Source organism: Schizophyllum commune (assembly GCF_000143185.2).
Source record: "Schizophyllum commune H4-8 unplaced genomic scaffold SCHCOscaffold_6, whole genome shotgun sequence".
NCBI lineage: Eukaryota > Fungi > Basidiomycota > Agaricomycetes > Agaricales > Schizophyllaceae > Schizophyllum > Schizophyllum commune.
The window spans coordinates 1,981,645-1,995,909 of NW_026089543.1; the positions used below are offsets into that span (position 1 = coordinate 1,981,645).

Sequence of the window (14,265 nt, forward strand, 5' to 3'; positions counted from 1 at the left end):
GTGGCGGGACGACTTCGAACGCGTAGGGTTCGTAAGGCCTGGAGGACGGGCTGGGGTTCTCGGGAGCGCGCGCGCCAGGGGGGATGCTGATGTGCGGTCGTGAAGCGGGCATCGACTGTGGTGGTATAAGGAGAAGCGATGAGTGGTTCCACACCAGCACAAGACTTGGAGACGCGAGTTAGAGGCGCTGATCTATGATGCAGTGCTGACACCAATCTCCAGACCGTGGACGCGCGCGCACGCGAGGGGACCGTGTCGGGCCGCCCGCCTTGGTGGACTTCGGCAATGCCCGAAGAAGTTCAACCATAACCATCACCATGTCGGAACCGACGCCTTCCACATCCACCACTAGAGGCGGCCGCAGCGCGCGAAGCAGAGGTAGCCATAAGCCAAGAGGCGGGTTTGGAAAATCTGTCAGAGCCAGAGGTCGCGGCGGACGAGGCAGGCCTGCACAATTTGGGACTCGGTTATTACTGGAAGGAGAAACCCCATTAACTCCAGAAGAAGAAGAGGCAGCCGAGGAAGAGCGGAAGAAATACTCTCGAAGGCAACTAGGAACAAATGCAGATAGGTACAAGGAGGAAGAACCTGAATTGGACTCTGATGGTAAGCATGCACAAGCCTGTGGCGACGATTAAGGACTCAAAATACTCGATAGGGGAACCCATCCTTGAGCCTGAGGTCGATATTACTACGCTTCTTGAGCGGCAGAAACTGGAAGAAGAGAGTGGACCCATCTACGAGAAGCCAGTGGACGACGATGATGTGGATCACACCATCGCGCCGACTATAGGTTCGGGGCGGCATATACAGAGTGATCCTGCACTACGGAAAGGGAAGGTTCAAACGGTCCAGTGGGACGAGGAGTTGGAAGAGCTCAAGAGGGAAAAAGCTGCTTTTGAGGCAACGAGAGGTGGGATTACTCTGATGGTGCAGGATAATCCGCTGATTTTCTTTCGCTGGTGCAGAACTCAAATCGCGATTCAAGGCGAAGCCGGATCGTCTGCAGAGCAAGCCAATTGTGCCGAAGGCGCGGGATCAGGAATCTGGTGGGCATCGCCTCCCTTGATATGTACAAGAACACTGACGCCGCGACTCAGCGAAAGACTACATCAACGCACCAGCGTTGCCTACAGAAGTCAAGGCTCCGAAAGGAGAGAAAGAACAAATGGAAGACTTTCTAGACGACCTGCTCAGCTAGCGCTTGCGAGGTCGCGCCGCTTGACCTACATATAAATACATACTGACGATGCCTACAATCTGTACATCTACGCGAAAGCTCCGTATGCCGGATCTTTGTATATCTATTGCAACTCCGTCGGTTCGGTGGTGAACACCAAACACAATCCCTCGTCGCCCGCGCTCAGAACGACGTCTCCGCCCAGAGCCAGCGAAGCGCCGAGTACTGGGCCGTAGTGACCCTTCATCTCACGGATGAGAGCGCCGGTCTTGCCATCCCATGTTCGCAATGTGCGGTCCGCGGAAGCAGAGATCAGTAGGTGCTTGTGCGAGAGCAGGGTTGTAATTGCGTCCTGCGATTCGCGTTAGTTTTGCTACCAACCTGAAAGGCATCGCACGTAGCCAGGACGCACCTCATGCTGCAGCGTGGTTCTCAACCGCATCGTGTTCAGATCCCACAAGCACACCTTGCCATCCGTCGCCCCCGTCGCCACCACACTCGCCCCCGGCGCCACATCCACAAAGCTGATCGCCTCGATGCTTTCGCCATCCGTATGCCCACCGAGCGCATTGACGACCTCGCCCTTGCTCAGGCTGACGACGCGCACCCCGCCAGCGGCGCCACCGACGATGGCGAGCGTGGACGCGGGGTTCACGGCGATGGAGGTGATGCCATCGAGATTAAAGCGGCCGTCGTCGGGGGTAAGCTTGAAGATGGGGGCGGGGTCGCGCGGGTTCCAGTAGAGGAAGACGCCGTCGCCGCAGGCGGAGATGATGTTTTTGCCTGAAAGAAGTCAGTTGAGCAATTGAAGGCAAGAAGGGGGTAGGGAGCTGGCTTACCGTCAGGAGTAAATTCACCACACTGGACGGGTCCAGTATGGCCAGCGAAGACTTGCATGATGTTTCCAGATGGCACTTAGAGCATGTTAGTTAAACGACGTGGGGGAGGAAGTCTTGTCTCACATTGCCATAGCCATAAAGTGGTATCATTCGAACCGGCGAGAAGTACATTGCCCTTGGGATGCCACCTCAAGAACTTGCCACAGTTCAGCATCACTTCGCATAGCCGTCACAGACGCAAACGAACGCACCATAACCTCATCCGGCCCCTGCAACTCCGTCAAGAATTCCCAAGTCCGCCAGTCCTCCTTCCCCACTCTCCGCCACAACCGAACCTTTCCATCCATCCCACCCGTCGCCACCATCTCCCCGTCGTGGCTCCACGCCGTACTCGTCACACTATCCGTGTGCCCAGTGAGTCTTACGAGCACCTCGCCGTCCGTGATGTCCCAGATGTAGCCCATGTCGTCCTCGCCCCCGGAGGCCGCGAGCGGCTGCGTCGGATGCCCGGCGACGGTGAAGACAGACTGCTTGTGCTCGGAAAAGGCCTGCTCAAAGTTGCCCTCGACGGCGGAGGAGGAGGAGCCCTGGCCCAGGTCGCCTAGAGTGTCGGCGACCTCATCGTCGTCCTCGTCCATCGGGTGATCCCCATCGTCGGGGACTTCGGCGAGGACGTCGTCTTCGGTGATGAATTGCTCCTCCTCCATCTCATCGTGCTCCTCCATGTTGTGTTCTTTTGTGGAGGCCATTGTGAGAGTCTCTATGTCTGGACTTGGGTCGTATGGGGAGGGGGATGGGTGGTCGTCGCGTCTTATACTGTTGATCGCTGAGTCAAGGGGAGTCCGATATCGGTAAGCCTCACTAACGATGGTGATGACAAAGACGTTGACCGCGAGAAGGGTGTGCTTCGGCACTTCCGAGATGAGAGTACCTCAGGATCGGTGGAGGATGTGCAAAGGTAGAGCCCAAGACGATCCCAGTGGCGAGCAAGTGGGGAACTTCGGGGAACTCAACAATGTCGATCAGCTTGATCGCCACCCGCCAGCCGATCACTTGTTGAACGCCACATCCTTCCCTTTTCGATTCGTGACCGTAATGGCCGTCACGAAATGTTCGAGTCCCTGCATTCTCACGGCAATCCATTATCCGCAACCGCGATGTCCGCACAGCCGGACGCCTATTCCCCTTCCATGTCTCACTGCAGAGACCAGCTGCCTACTCAGGACCAGCGAAAATGAACCCGCCAGCGACTTTTGAGTCTTGATACAGGTCTGCTCGGGTCGGATACTCTGTGGCACCGGCGTGGACAAGGACGGGGGTCACGCGAGCGCGAACTACCCGCTCCTCCCCACGCCTTCACAGCAGCATAAGCAGGTACGCGCGTCGTCAGTTGACCTTGCTAGGTTGATAACATGACACCTTCCAGGAGGCATTCGTTTTTGAATGCGCGTTGTAGCCGTCGAATCGCGTCCTGGTTCTTACGCGCGGGTCAACGAGCCCGCGCGGTTCGCAACGCCAACGCTCGTTTTGCGAGTCTTGATGCGGCGGGCTCGTAGCCAACTGTAGCTATAGAAGGGCAGATCTGCAATACAGTCGGGCTTGCGAAGAACAGATCACGACCGCAAAAACGGGCGCCAAGGTGTAGGAAGTTGAGAAGGGTCACATGGGATGCCTGCCTGGTGGAAATGGGGCTGCACCGCTACCGCCTATATAACCCTGCAGATCCTCCATATCTTGACCTGATCGTTCCCTTCTTTCCCCACCTTTCTCCCAGCTTTTCACCGCAGCCCCGCGCGCATCGCAGTCATGACTACGAACGTCCACTTAAGCGATGTGAAGCCGCGGCCGCGTTCGCTCGTGAACTGGGAGAGATACCGCCACACCAGGCTCGCGCTCTTCATCGAGTGCTTTTGCGAGTTCGTGAGTTGACTGGAGCTACGGCTTATGCGCGTGTTCTCACCCTTTCCCGATGTCCAGCTTGGCGTATTCCTCTATACGTGGTGCGGTACGTCGGCTAAAAATACGTTCACCGTTGCGGTAGCCTAACTCATCTTAGGCGTTGGGTCGACGGCAACCTTCGTCATCGGCGGCCTCTCTGAGACCCCTGGACTATCATGTCCGTTGCCACAATTCCTCCAGCACCATTGGAGGCTCATCTCCTCGCAGCACTCTTCCAGATTGGCGTAGCATATGCAACAGGCATCGTCCTTGCCCTCACTATCTGCTGGTGCGCAACTGTCTTGCTTGACATCCGAATGGCATGCTCACATCCCTTAGCGGCGGCCACTTCCATCCAGCTGTCACTCTCGTCAAGATCGTCTTCGAGAAGTTCCCCGCCCACAAAGGCGTTGCGTATGTCTATTCCCTTGCTCTCTTAACTACATACTCACATCGCATCTAGCTTCGTCGTCGCCCAAATCCTCGGCGGCTACGTCGCCTGCCTCGTCGTCTACGCCCAATTCCACAACGCCCTCATCCCCGTCGAACAAGCTCTCGAAGCCGCCGGCAAGCTCGCCGAGATCAACTTCACGCCCTCCGGCCCCGCAGGCATCTTCGGCCTCTACGCCCCGCCCGGCGCGCACCTCGGCTGGGTCTTCTTCAACGAATTTATCTGCGACATTGTGCTCGGCCTGGGCATCTTCGCTGCCGTTGACCCGTCGAACGTGTTCTGCGCACCCGCGATGGCGCCGACGTTCATCGGTGCGGTGTATGCGGTGTGTATCTGGGGGTACGCGACCCCAGGGCTGGCGGCGAATGCGGCGAGGGATGTCGGTGGGAGGTTGGCGGCGATGACAATTTATGGGAGGGAAGGTACGTTTATGGACACAACTCTGGTGATGAGAAGGGTCACTGATGGTTGTGCAGCGAGCGGAGGCTCGTACGCCGCAATCGCTGCGCTGACGAACATCCCTGCGATGTTCCTTGCGTACATCATCTACGAGTTCCTGCTCATGGACACCGACCGAGGTACGCCTTGTCGAGATCTTTCATCTTTAATGACTTCAAATCTCACGCGTCTCCAGTGATCCCCGCCGCCCACATGGACTACATGCGCGTGCACAACGGCCACGCACGGACGGGAGATACAATCCCCCAGCCTCCCGGCAGCCCCGTCAGCAGCACGGACAAGATGAATATTACGACGATCGAGCGCACGGCTACTTGAAGGAAAGGACGCCGGGGCGTATCATGATATGGTTTAGGGAAGCTGCAGTGTGGGCGCCTGGATCCATATACCAGATGGTTTGAGATATGTATATTGTATACGAAGGCTTGCGATGCGTTTACGATAGGAAGAGTGACATGATGGGATTGCTATGATTTGGTACAGGATGTAAGGAAGTACAACAATGGGATGCTAGTGGATATGGGAATACAGGATGACGAGGAGATTCGTAGTACAGGCTATGCTGGAGGAAACGAGTGCATGTACAAGTACAGACGAACGATGCGATGCGTATATTGCTATGCTGTGTGCGTAATGAGGGCGCCTCTGTGGGCGTGCTGGGCGCCATGATAGATCGATTGCAGGCGCTTTCACACCTACTCAAAGTCGCTGGAGCTCCCGGATCCACGCTTGCGAGGGAGCTTGTCACCTTCGCCATGAGAGAAGTCGAGCCACCACCCGCCCGGCTTCTCGTCCTCGTCATGGTCGAACACCCGCTTCTTCGTCAACACGCTCCGGACGGAGTTCTGCAAATATCGTCAGCTAAGAGCTCGGTCATAATATTAATTACGGTCCCTTACCCTCCATGCTCCCGCCTGGGAGGAATTGAAGTACGGGAAGCGCCTGGCAATCTCGTCGCATACCTCCATATATGTGCAGCCCATGAAGTAGCGCCCAGCCTGAACGGCTCTCCCATGAATGCCGTGGATAGCCAGTTTGGCGAGCACCTCCAGCGTATGGTTTGGCCTAATATGGGGCGGGCAATCCGGGAGCGCCCATAGGTCCACATCGAGATGGGGCGGGATCTGGAGTTGCCTTCTTAGGTAAATATCGTTGGCCTCGTGATTGTTCGGCGGTCTCCGAGATGTGGGTCCACCGCCTGGACAACGTTGTTGAGCGTCCCGAATGTGGGCGTACAACGTGCAATCGATAGATGACCTACCTCCAGGCTGTGGGCGTCCTCCGATGGCCGTCTAGATATTGAATTGAAGAGAGAAACCATGAGTAACTGATACACGTTCTCCGGTGACTGAGAAGACGTACAGGGTGTGGACCACGGGCGCGAGGATCACCAGAGCCAAACCCAGGAGTGCGGCGGTTGGACATCTACATGGCGGAGGCATGGTGAAGCATGGGGAATGACGAGGAGGAAGTATAGGTATATTCATCCAATATTCGCGCAGCATGACCCCAACGAAGAGGCGCATCACGGCGGGATAAATGAACAGCATGATAGGAAAGAGGAAGGAAGCAAGATACGTCAGCTCAACATAGCCTGACGCGCGAAATGAACCACGCGCACCGTGACAATATATGCGTGACGAGGGGGTAGTCGGGCGAAGTGCAGGGTACTGGGCGCACTGTAGGGCGCTGGAGTGCAGAAAAAATCGGAGAGGATGCGTAGAAGCTGCAGTGTGCTATTGCGCTGCCTTGCTGAGGAGTAGGACGTCCAGCGCCCGAGCTTTTGTAGGGGAACATAGCGCCAAAGGTCACTGTGGGTCCAACGGAAATCGCTCAGTAACGCCTAAATCGTGGTGTGTGTCCAGTGTGGATCCATCACGACAAGATGCCGGATTGCTGCAGAGGAAGTCCTGGGCGCGCGGGGCTCCGTATTGGGCATATTGGGCTTATGGAAATTACTGGGACTGGCAAGTGAGAGGTGCAAGATAGGCGCCGAAATTAAGGCGTCCTCAGTCCTAGATTCAGGCCGTCACATAGTGATTACTAGCTTGCACGAGCAAAGTGCTCTTTTGGCGACTTGGCTAGTGCAGATGGGGAGCCTGAACAATGTTTTCGCAAGGAGTACAATAATTTGAATGCGACAGTCAGAAATATGGTCTTCCGAGAGTCAAGCACACATAAGCCCAGTGCAATCACGGTCAAGAAGTAGACAGAGCGTATGTACGTAGCTTCTTGGGAGTATAGCAACGCAAGAGCGAAGGGCGCAGCGGCGGCAGCAAAGAGAAAATAAGGTCACGCGGCGGTTGGACTTTTCGCGTGACCGTGAGATATTAGTGCGCCACAGATAATCTGCAACGTGTTGTGTGTCCACTGTGGATCCATCAAAACAAGATGTCGGACGCCCTCAGAGGAAGCTTTGGGCGCGCGGGGCTCCGCTTCGGGCATATTGGGCTTATAAAAATCACTCGGACTGGCAGGTCACAAGTGGGATGAACAGGATAAGCGCCGTAATCAAGATGGGCTCAGTACCCGGTCGCCAGCAGCAAAGTCCTTAGCAAAGGTCGCCAAGGTAATCTTATAGATCTTTGAGTATATTCATCAAAGTGTATGGTTGCATAGATCTCTGAGGTGTACAGAAAGATAGAAACAGGATCGGGAGGCAATAGACTATTGCTCAAGCATCTTCGTGAAGTATCAAGCAACGACAATAGAAATAGATGGTAGTTGTGCAATGAAGCGCTGTGACAGCGATATCAGAGCGCGAGAAGGGTGGAATGCACGGTGGGAGAGAGAAACACAGTCTGAGTGAGGTCACGCGTCGGTTCATCTGATCGCGTGACTGTGAGATACAACGCCACAAATCGCTGTGGCGCGCGTCATCGACTCATCGCCAGCGACGAACGAGGTTCGTTGAAACCTTGCTCGGAGTCATAACACTTTCTTTCATGACCCGGCGCCCTCTCGTAGTTACGAGTAAATTCCTTGTTATTCAATGAGACCGTAAATAAAAACCATCCATGAGACTAAGTAAACGTATGTAGGTCATTACTGGTAGCACAACAAAGGAGAGAAGTACGAGTAGAGAGGAATGCCCTTTACAACGACGTGAGTGTAGGAACAATGATCAGTAGCTGTGAGGAATGATGGGTTACTGTGAAGAAGGTAAAGGAAAAGTATTGTGCGCGGGTAGGTGAGGACGAACCTGGTCCCTTTAAGGGATGATGTGCTTGAGCTCGTCGTCTCGGACGCGAATCTCGACGACCTCGACCTCATACTCATTGAGGGCGGATGTAGAAGAGGAGACAGAGGACGAGACAAGTCCAGAGCCTGGCGGCGATGTGGACGCGATGTCTGTGGTGAATGAGTAACGTGTAGGGTTATTGATTGGGAGGGTACGCACATCGGTCCTTCATGTAGCCCGGGATGAATAGATCCTGGCGCGCACGTCAGAATGGTGAGTTTATGGGATGAAAGTAGCACACACCTGGTTCCACACAAAGCCTTGGCTCCTCTGGATAGTCAATATAGGACGCAGCGCCTGTATAGGCTCGCGTCGACGCGGATGGCGGCGACGGCGCGGAGAGGGCTCAGGGTCGGGCTGCACGGCACGCTGCTTGCCCTTGGCTTCGCGCAGGGCGCGCGCGCGGGCTTCATCATCAGCATCTTCTTCGCCCATGTCCATACCCATATCGTCCGACTCATCCTGCGCAGGCTTGTCGCCCGGGCGCCCATCGCTGCTCTCTGAGTCCCTGCGGCCCTCCGCGCGCGGCGGGTAGTGTTCATCGTCTTCGGAGCAGGAGTCAGACGCGCTGTCGCTGTAGTCGTCTTCGTACGCGAAGTGCTGCTCATAGCATAGCATCGTAGGCGGGCTCGCGGCGCGGCCGACGCGGCGGCGCCAGGGCGAGCCGTACATGGAACCGGCGCTGCTCATGGATGGCTGCGGGTGTGTGCAGATGCTTGGGGATGACTTATTGACTCGGGCGGAGGGGACCAGCGACGATGGTGGCTGTGGTCAGGCTGGGGAGCACGGTATGTGCACGAGGCGTCATGCTATATAGCGCCGCCGTCCATCACCGCGTTGCCGGCCGAAGGCGTCTCCGGGCCCGACGCCGATTGCCAATATCGCCTCATTTGGTTCCGCTCGGCTCACTGCAGTAAGCGCCCAACACGCCTTTCCATCACTCGCCTCTTGCCACTCGATAACGCGACCAGAACGACTTGGACCTTTCCCCAACCTCACAATGCACGAAGAGACGTCCACTTGCCACCACATAGAGAGGCTGCTCGCCTCAAACGACGCGTCCGCCGTAGACAGGTTTCGCGACGTGGTCGGATGGAGTGTGAATTATGAACGCGCGATGAGCAATCCTGCAAAGAGGAGAAAGGTCAGAAGCGGTCAGAGGAGCAGAATTCGCGTATTGATAATCCATCGTTAGTTGTCGAATAGGCCGATATGCGATACCTGCCGCGTACCCCTTGCGCGGCCTATCACTTGCTTGCAGTGCTCTTACTCTGGATGTTGGTCCCACGGCCATATCAGAGCACATCTCAAAGGCTCTGGTCACCAGTTTGGTGCGCGATAAGACGCGTTGAAATGCCAAAACTGACACCAACCTCAGGCGTCGACCCTTCCACGGGCAGCCTATACTGCCTAGCGTGCAATGACTTTGTGTATAACTCAAGGGCAGAAGCCCTATACGCGGATAGCTACGCAAACGCTGTCGCGTCGTACTTGCACTATAGCGGTACGCCACTTTTGCCACTGATCCTCCGCCCTAAATTCGACCTTCCCAAGACCACGGACCAGCAATCCCTTGGATACCTACCGAAAGGGATTACAATGCCATTAATGCCGCGTCCGCGGTGGTTTGCGAAGGTGATTATCATGGTGTCATTCTTCATGGCTACTGACGCTGCACTCAGGTCGCCGCGGACTGCTGAACCTCGGCCAAACCTGCTTCATGAACGTCGTTTTGCAGAGCTTCGTCCATAACCCACTTCTACGAAACTATTTCCTCGGAGACATGCACGACAGACGAATATGCACCATCGCAGACTGCACAAGCTGCGAGATGGACAGTCTGTTTTCCGAGGTACGCTCGTCCTTCCTATACCCCGCCACCATTCCACCCCACCCGACCTCCCTTTCATCTACATCCCCACCGACCACCTCATCTGACCCCCTTCCCAGATCTACTCTGACGAATCCTCTCCCTACGGCCCCATCGGCTTCCTCGTCACCACCTGGCGCGGCTCCGCCGAGCTCGCCGGCTACGCCCAACAAGACGCGCACGAGTTTTTCATTAGCACGCTCAACCAGATCCACGCCTCCTCCCCAGACGCCTCGCCCAGCAACAAGTGCCCGTGCATCGTGCACCGCACGTTCGCGGGCCAGCTGCAGAGCGAGGTGCGGTGTGGAAGGTGCGGGAATGTGACGCTGACGGTGGACCCGATGTTCGATGTTAGCTTGGAGCTGAGGGGGGTGGGGGAGAATACGTTGTTTGATTGTTTGAGGAGGTGGGTGGTTTGTGCAGGAATGAGGGGGAGCATGGATTAAGATGTATCGTGATGCTAACGGTCGGCGTAGGTTCACGCATCCGGAGAAGTTGTGGACGAAGGAGTATAGCTGCGAGCGATGTGGCAAGAATGGCCAGGTACGACCTTTCATATTGCTTGATGTCTTCCTTCCGCTGATTTCTGACCTTCCTTCAGGAGGCAAGCAAACGCATGAGCATCCGCCGCCTGCCGCCCGTGCTGAGTTTCCAGTTCAAGGTCAACTCATGATTCATTGTAACGCAGATCCGCAACCCGACTCACTCCATGTGCAGCGCTTCGAGCAAAACATGGCTGACAAAGGCACCGTTCGCAAGATCGAGGCTTCCGTGCGCTTCCCAGCCACCCTCGACATGTCGCCTTACACGACCCGCGCGATGCGGCAGCATGCGGGCGAAGGGTCTACGAGGTATTGTTTGTTCTGCTTGTCTTCGTCGGTCGTCGGTATCCACGGTCTGCTTGCGTTCAGGTTGTTTTCGACTGGAATGAGCAGCAAGCTGACAAGCATCACCCAGACTCCCGGACCCACCGGGCACCTACGTCTACGACCTCTTCGCCGTCATCAACCACGAAGGGCAGATGAACAACGGGCATTATACGAACTTTGCGCGGTACGGACGGGAGGTGCGCTTTGTTCCTCCTTGACGAGTGGTGGATTTTTTCTTGCTGACGACTAACCTTTGCAGTGGTACCGATTTGACGATGACAAGTGAGTGCCAACCGTCAGCGGACACTTCCTTCAGGCTCACAGTCATTCGCCTAACTACAGGGTCACCAACACCAGCCTCGCCACCGTTCTCGCCTCTGCGGCCTACATGTGTTTCTACGTCAAGCGTAGGCTCGACTACAAGGACGCGGGCATGGCGATGGACGCTGACGTACCCATGAACTTCGGCTCCTCGCAGTCCATGGGCTTCGACACGCAGCCAGCGGGATACGACCCCTCGCAGCCCATGGCCTTCGATCCCTCGCAACCCATGGAATTCGACTCCTCGCAACCTATGCCATGGGAGATCGACGCGCCGGCCATGGACAGTCTTGATCCTCAGCAGACGGGATATATGGACCCCCCGCAAACGGGATATCTGGACCCTCAGCAAACGGGATATCTGGACTCGCAGCCCATGGACTTCGACCCCTCCGCCGTGGACCCGCTGTTCGACGACATAGATGCAGACGGGCAGGGTGAGGATGACGTGGAAGAGGAGGAGGAGTATGAGGCGGCGCGGATGAGGGAGGTGGAGGATGAGTTGTTGGATACGCTGTAGGGTTTGGTGATGCGCTGCGGTAGAAATGCTTTTGTTATGCGCAATGGGAGAGAGGCGCGCGATAAGCGAAAGATGGACAATGCGTGTGAATGGTTGTTCAGGCTGCGCTGGGCGCGGCCATTGGACTATCGGATACGGGCTCTCGGGTTACTGATACATACATACATCTCGCTGTACATTGGTCATACAAAAACTTCGTCTATTCTCGCAGAAGATACGGCCTGGCCGCCCAGAAGTCATCTTTGATGATGTCGCAATGTAGCAATACAATTTGGGTGAACGGCTTGTCTTTGGCTTTCTTCTTTTTCTTGGGCTTGGACGTTTCTGATGTGAAAGAGTCGTCTGCTTGATTGTCTGCAGTGGACTCCGTGGGCGCGGCTTCGGGAGCGGGAACCTGGGCGGACGTTCAGAGTGAGCTCCATGGGCGAGTAGGCCGTGCCCGCCATACCTCTTCGCGGACGAGCACGCTGCCCTTGCGGTACCGCTCGTCAATGCTGTTGTAGTTCATACCGAAGCGGGAGAACAAGATCTCGTTCTTCTCTTTCGATATCGTTCCCTGCGAGGATGTGAGTCCCCGTCGGCTCGCGAAAAAGGCAGGCTTACGCGCAGAGCAGCATGAGCGTCTGTCGTTGTAAGTCCACCCTGCTGTACGAGTGCCCAGAAGACGGTGTTGTAAAGGTTGTTGATGTGTGCTATAATCACGCATGAGGATGTGAAGCAGATACGAGGAGGGAAAATTTTCCAATAGAAGGAGGAACTCACTGTCTGCTTGTCGCCACGCAAAATAATCCCGAATATGCTGCTCGGCAGGATACAAGACGATACGCCCGTCGAAAGACGGTGGATATTGCAATTGAGTAGACGGGAAGAACTTCGACCAATACATCACATATGTAGAGGTGAAGAAGGACGTGAGGGTGGTCACGATTTTGCTCTGTCGGCGGTTGTACATGTTCGTCGAGCGGCGAAGGAGGAAGCTGTTAATGGCACGTCAGAAACCGACCGGAGTGTTGTAAGAATAAGTGAGGGTCATGGATGCGCTGAGCATGAGTGGATTGTATAGGAACGAGTCCTACCTGTATTCGTCGGACTCACCGAAGCCGAGAACGATGTCGGGGTACTCCTCCATCAGCCTTAGGGCGGCGTAATCCATGAGCTCGAGTGCGCGTTTGTCGTTGGGTTTTACAAAGTTATGCGTATCTGAGAATCTGGTAATCTGCGTCAATATAATTGTATCTCCAGCAAGTTCGAGTGCTGTGAAACCAACCTATGGAAGGAATGCCCGTCTAGTCGGAAGACCATGAAGGTCTCTGGGAGAAGAGGATCCGGTAACTCGAAATTCCGCACATATGCGAACTTAGATCCAGCCATCTTGGGAGAATGAGAGTATGGCCCTACACGAGGCTGGACTCGACGGTCGCTAGCGGTCAAGATGGCGGGATTGAACAAGGAACTGCTGTGACTGATCAACTTCAGTGACCGTGACTCGATGGTTCGGCTCGTCCCGAACTGCACGTGCTTGCCTGTTGACCGCTACGACCACGTTCGCAAGTTGCTTTTCTGCGAGAGCTCGGCATACCCTATGGGCAATCTTCTCGATGCATTGAAAAGAAAGGCACATCCGGACTGCATTTTCTGCGACGTGACGCCCGAGAAGGGGTTCAATGTCGTCGCTCAGGTAAGTCCGAGTCGGTAGTAGTCCGCGTCTCCTCTAGCCCACTCCCGTCCAGCCGCGCTCGCGGAATATGTACCTGGCGCATTTACATACACACCGGCCTACAGAATGCTTACTTGTGCGCCACCATGACAGGATGACAAGTTCGTAGCATTCCACGACCGCAATCCTGCGTCTAAAGTGCACGTTCTTGTCATCCCGAAGGACCACCACCGTATGCGATTCGACGTTCAATTGAATTCTGCGGACTCATTGTATTCCTGTCTATAGGCAGTATCAAGGGGCTTACCCGCGAACATATACCCTTGCGTACGTTGTCCGTAATGCAATGGACGCCGACTGTGACTGACTAGGCGCCTAGTCCTAGAAATGGAACGGTTCGCTAAGGAACTACTAGAGAGCTTCGGCGTCCTGCTTGAATCGACGGAGTGAGTCTTTCTTCCCCGAGCGATTGGTACGGCTCGCCGCTAACGTGCTCACCAGGTCGTGGAATCTCGGATTTCATATCCCTCCTTTCAACTCTATCAACCATCTCCATTTGCACGTTCAGGTCCTTCCTTATAGGTCCACAATACGCAAGCTGAAGTACAGGATCGCGGATGGTCATGGCTCGCGAACCAAAGGCTTCAGCTGGTTTGCAACCCTTCGTCAGGCCATAGCTATCTTGGAGAAAGGCGGCCGCGTGGGGGTGTTACCCTGCTGACAGGCCCGCGCCCAAGCTCTCTAGTTCCCGTGCGAACGGCGAGTCAATCGCTGCGTCCCGGTCCGCACAATCGGTCTAAACTTACGCGGTACGTCGTACCTGCCTCTGTTCCGTTCGCACCGCGGGTGATGTAGGAACATCTGTCAGATGCAGCCTGTGTCCTGACAGTCAACTTCATTATGGTCCCAGGACGCGGCCT

The 14,265-nt window shown here is 55.7% G+C and overlaps 8 protein-coding genes across 8 annotated transcripts; 4 read left to right on the forward strand and 4 right to left on the reverse strand.

Annotated features, from left to right (window-relative positions):
* Positions 1 to 317: 317 nt before the first annotated feature.
* SCHCODRAFT_02579337 (uncharacterized protein) lies at positions 318 to 1,201 on the forward strand (the record flags this gene model as incomplete). The annotated part of the gene is made up of 4 exons (XM_003032047.2): positions 318 to 606; positions 659 to 913; positions 969 to 1,049; positions 1,101 to 1,201. 4 exons carry the CDS (start codon positions 318 to 320, stop codon positions 1,199 to 1,201), a joined length of 726 nt encoding a protein of 241 aa, XP_003032093.1.
* Positions 969 to 3,042, reverse strand: SCHCODRAFT_02299298 (WD40 repeat-like protein). Its single transcript, XM_003031614.2, has 5 exons — positions 2,271 to 3,042; positions 2,143 to 2,215; positions 2,020 to 2,094; positions 1,593 to 1,963; positions 969 to 1,532 (listed from the first exon to the last, which is right to left on the reverse strand). The coding sequence occupies exons 1-5, from the start codon at positions 2,766 to 2,768 to the stop codon at positions 1,305 to 1,307; spliced, it is 1,245 nt and encodes a 414-aa protein (XP_003031660.1). The 5' UTR covers positions 2,769 to 3,042; the 3' UTR covers positions 969 to 1,304.
* A 1,237-nt stretch (positions 3,043 to 4,279) lies between these two features.
* Positions 4,280 to 5,045, forward strand: SCHCODRAFT_02501677 (aquaporin-like protein; the record flags this gene model as incomplete). The annotated part of the gene is made up of 3 exons (XM_003032046.2): positions 4,280 to 4,371; positions 4,421 to 4,830; positions 4,885 to 5,045. The coding sequence occupies 3 exons, from the start codon at positions 4,280 to 4,282 to the stop codon at positions 5,043 to 5,045; spliced, it is 663 nt and encodes a 220-aa protein (XP_003032092.2).
* A 68-nt stretch (positions 5,046 to 5,113) lies between these two features.
* SCHCODRAFT_02733814 (uncharacterized protein) lies at positions 5,114 to 6,309 on the reverse strand (the record flags this gene model as incomplete). Its single annotated transcript, XM_003031613.2, has 4 exons — positions 5,114 to 5,712; positions 5,767 to 6,065; positions 6,125 to 6,159; positions 6,230 to 6,309. The coding sequence occupies 4 exons, from the start codon at positions 6,307 to 6,309 to the stop codon at positions 5,563 to 5,565; spliced, it is 564 nt and encodes a 187-aa protein (XP_003031659.1). The 3' UTR covers positions 5,114 to 5,562.
* Positions 6,310 to 7,927: 1,618 nt separating this feature from the next.
* SCHCODRAFT_02626932 (uncharacterized protein) lies at positions 7,928 to 8,893 on the reverse strand. The gene is made up of 3 exons (XM_003031612.2): positions 8,352 to 8,893; positions 8,268 to 8,301; positions 7,928 to 8,218 (listed from the first exon to the last, which is right to left on the reverse strand). The coding sequence occupies exons 1-3, from the start codon at positions 8,796 to 8,798 to the stop codon at positions 8,079 to 8,081; spliced, it is 621 nt and encodes a 206-aa protein (XP_003031658.1). The 5' UTR covers positions 8,799 to 8,893; the 3' UTR covers positions 7,928 to 8,078.
* A 215-nt stretch (positions 8,894 to 9,108) lies between these two features.
* On the forward strand, positions 9,109 to 11,688 carry SCHCODRAFT_02501627 (cysteine proteinase; the record flags this gene model as incomplete). The annotated part of the gene is made up of 12 exons (XM_050343111.1): positions 9,109 to 9,252; positions 9,304 to 9,439; positions 9,487 to 9,612; positions 9,663 to 9,743; positions 9,791 to 9,960; positions 10,059 to 10,384; positions 10,455 to 10,521; positions 10,580 to 10,639; positions 10,696 to 10,829; positions 10,936 to 11,044; positions 11,107 to 11,129; positions 11,190 to 11,688. The coding sequence occupies 12 exons, from the start codon at positions 9,109 to 9,111 to the stop codon at positions 11,686 to 11,688; spliced, it is 1,875 nt and encodes a 624-aa protein (XP_050200179.1).
* A 199-nt stretch (positions 11,689 to 11,887) lies between these two features.
* SCHCODRAFT_02501794 (tRNAHis guanylyltransferase) lies at positions 11,888 to 13,059 on the reverse strand (the record flags this gene model as incomplete). The annotated part of the gene is made up of 6 exons (XM_050343119.1): positions 11,888 to 12,052; positions 12,137 to 12,244; positions 12,292 to 12,380; positions 12,451 to 12,665; positions 12,765 to 12,896; positions 12,956 to 13,059. The coding sequence occupies 6 exons, from the start codon at positions 13,057 to 13,059 to the stop codon at positions 11,888 to 11,890; spliced, it is 813 nt and encodes a 270-aa protein (XP_050200180.1).
* A 211-nt stretch (positions 13,060 to 13,270) lies between these two features.
* SCHCODRAFT_02503345 (HIT-like protein) lies at positions 13,271 to 14,066 on the forward strand (the record flags this gene model as incomplete). Its single annotated transcript, XM_003032044.1, has 3 exons — positions 13,271 to 13,366; positions 13,499 to 13,591; positions 13,761 to 14,066. The coding sequence occupies 3 exons, from the start codon at positions 13,271 to 13,273 to the stop codon at positions 14,064 to 14,066; spliced, it is 495 nt and encodes a 164-aa protein (XP_003032090.1).
* Between the last annotated feature and the right edge of the window lie 199 nt (positions 14,067 to 14,265).

Coding starts and splice junctions, on each gene's coding strand:
- SCHCODRAFT_02626932 (XM_003031612.2), bottom strand. CDS start 8,798: ATGAGCAGCGCCGGTTCCATGTACGGCTCGCCCTGGCGCCGCCGCGTC. Junction 8,302..8,351: donor AAGGCTTTGTGTGGAACCAG/GTGTGTGCTACT, acceptor CGTGCGCGCCAG/GATCTATTCATCCCGGGCTA. Junction 8,219..8,267: donor GGGCTACATGAAGGACCGAT/GTGCGTACCCTC, acceptor CATTCACCACAG/ACATCGCGTCCACATCGCCG.
- SCHCODRAFT_02299298 (XM_003031614.2), bottom strand. CDS start 2,768: ATGGCCTCCACAAAAGAACACAACATGGAGGAGCACGATGAGATGGAG. Junction 2,216..2,270: donor AGGGGCCGGATGAGGTTATG/GTGCGTTCGTTT, acceptor AACTGTGGCAAG/TTCTTGAGGTGGCATCCCAA. Junction 2,095..2,142: donor CACTTTATGGCTATGGCAAT/GTGAGACAAGAC, acceptor ACATGCTCTAAG/TGCCATCTGGAAACATCATG.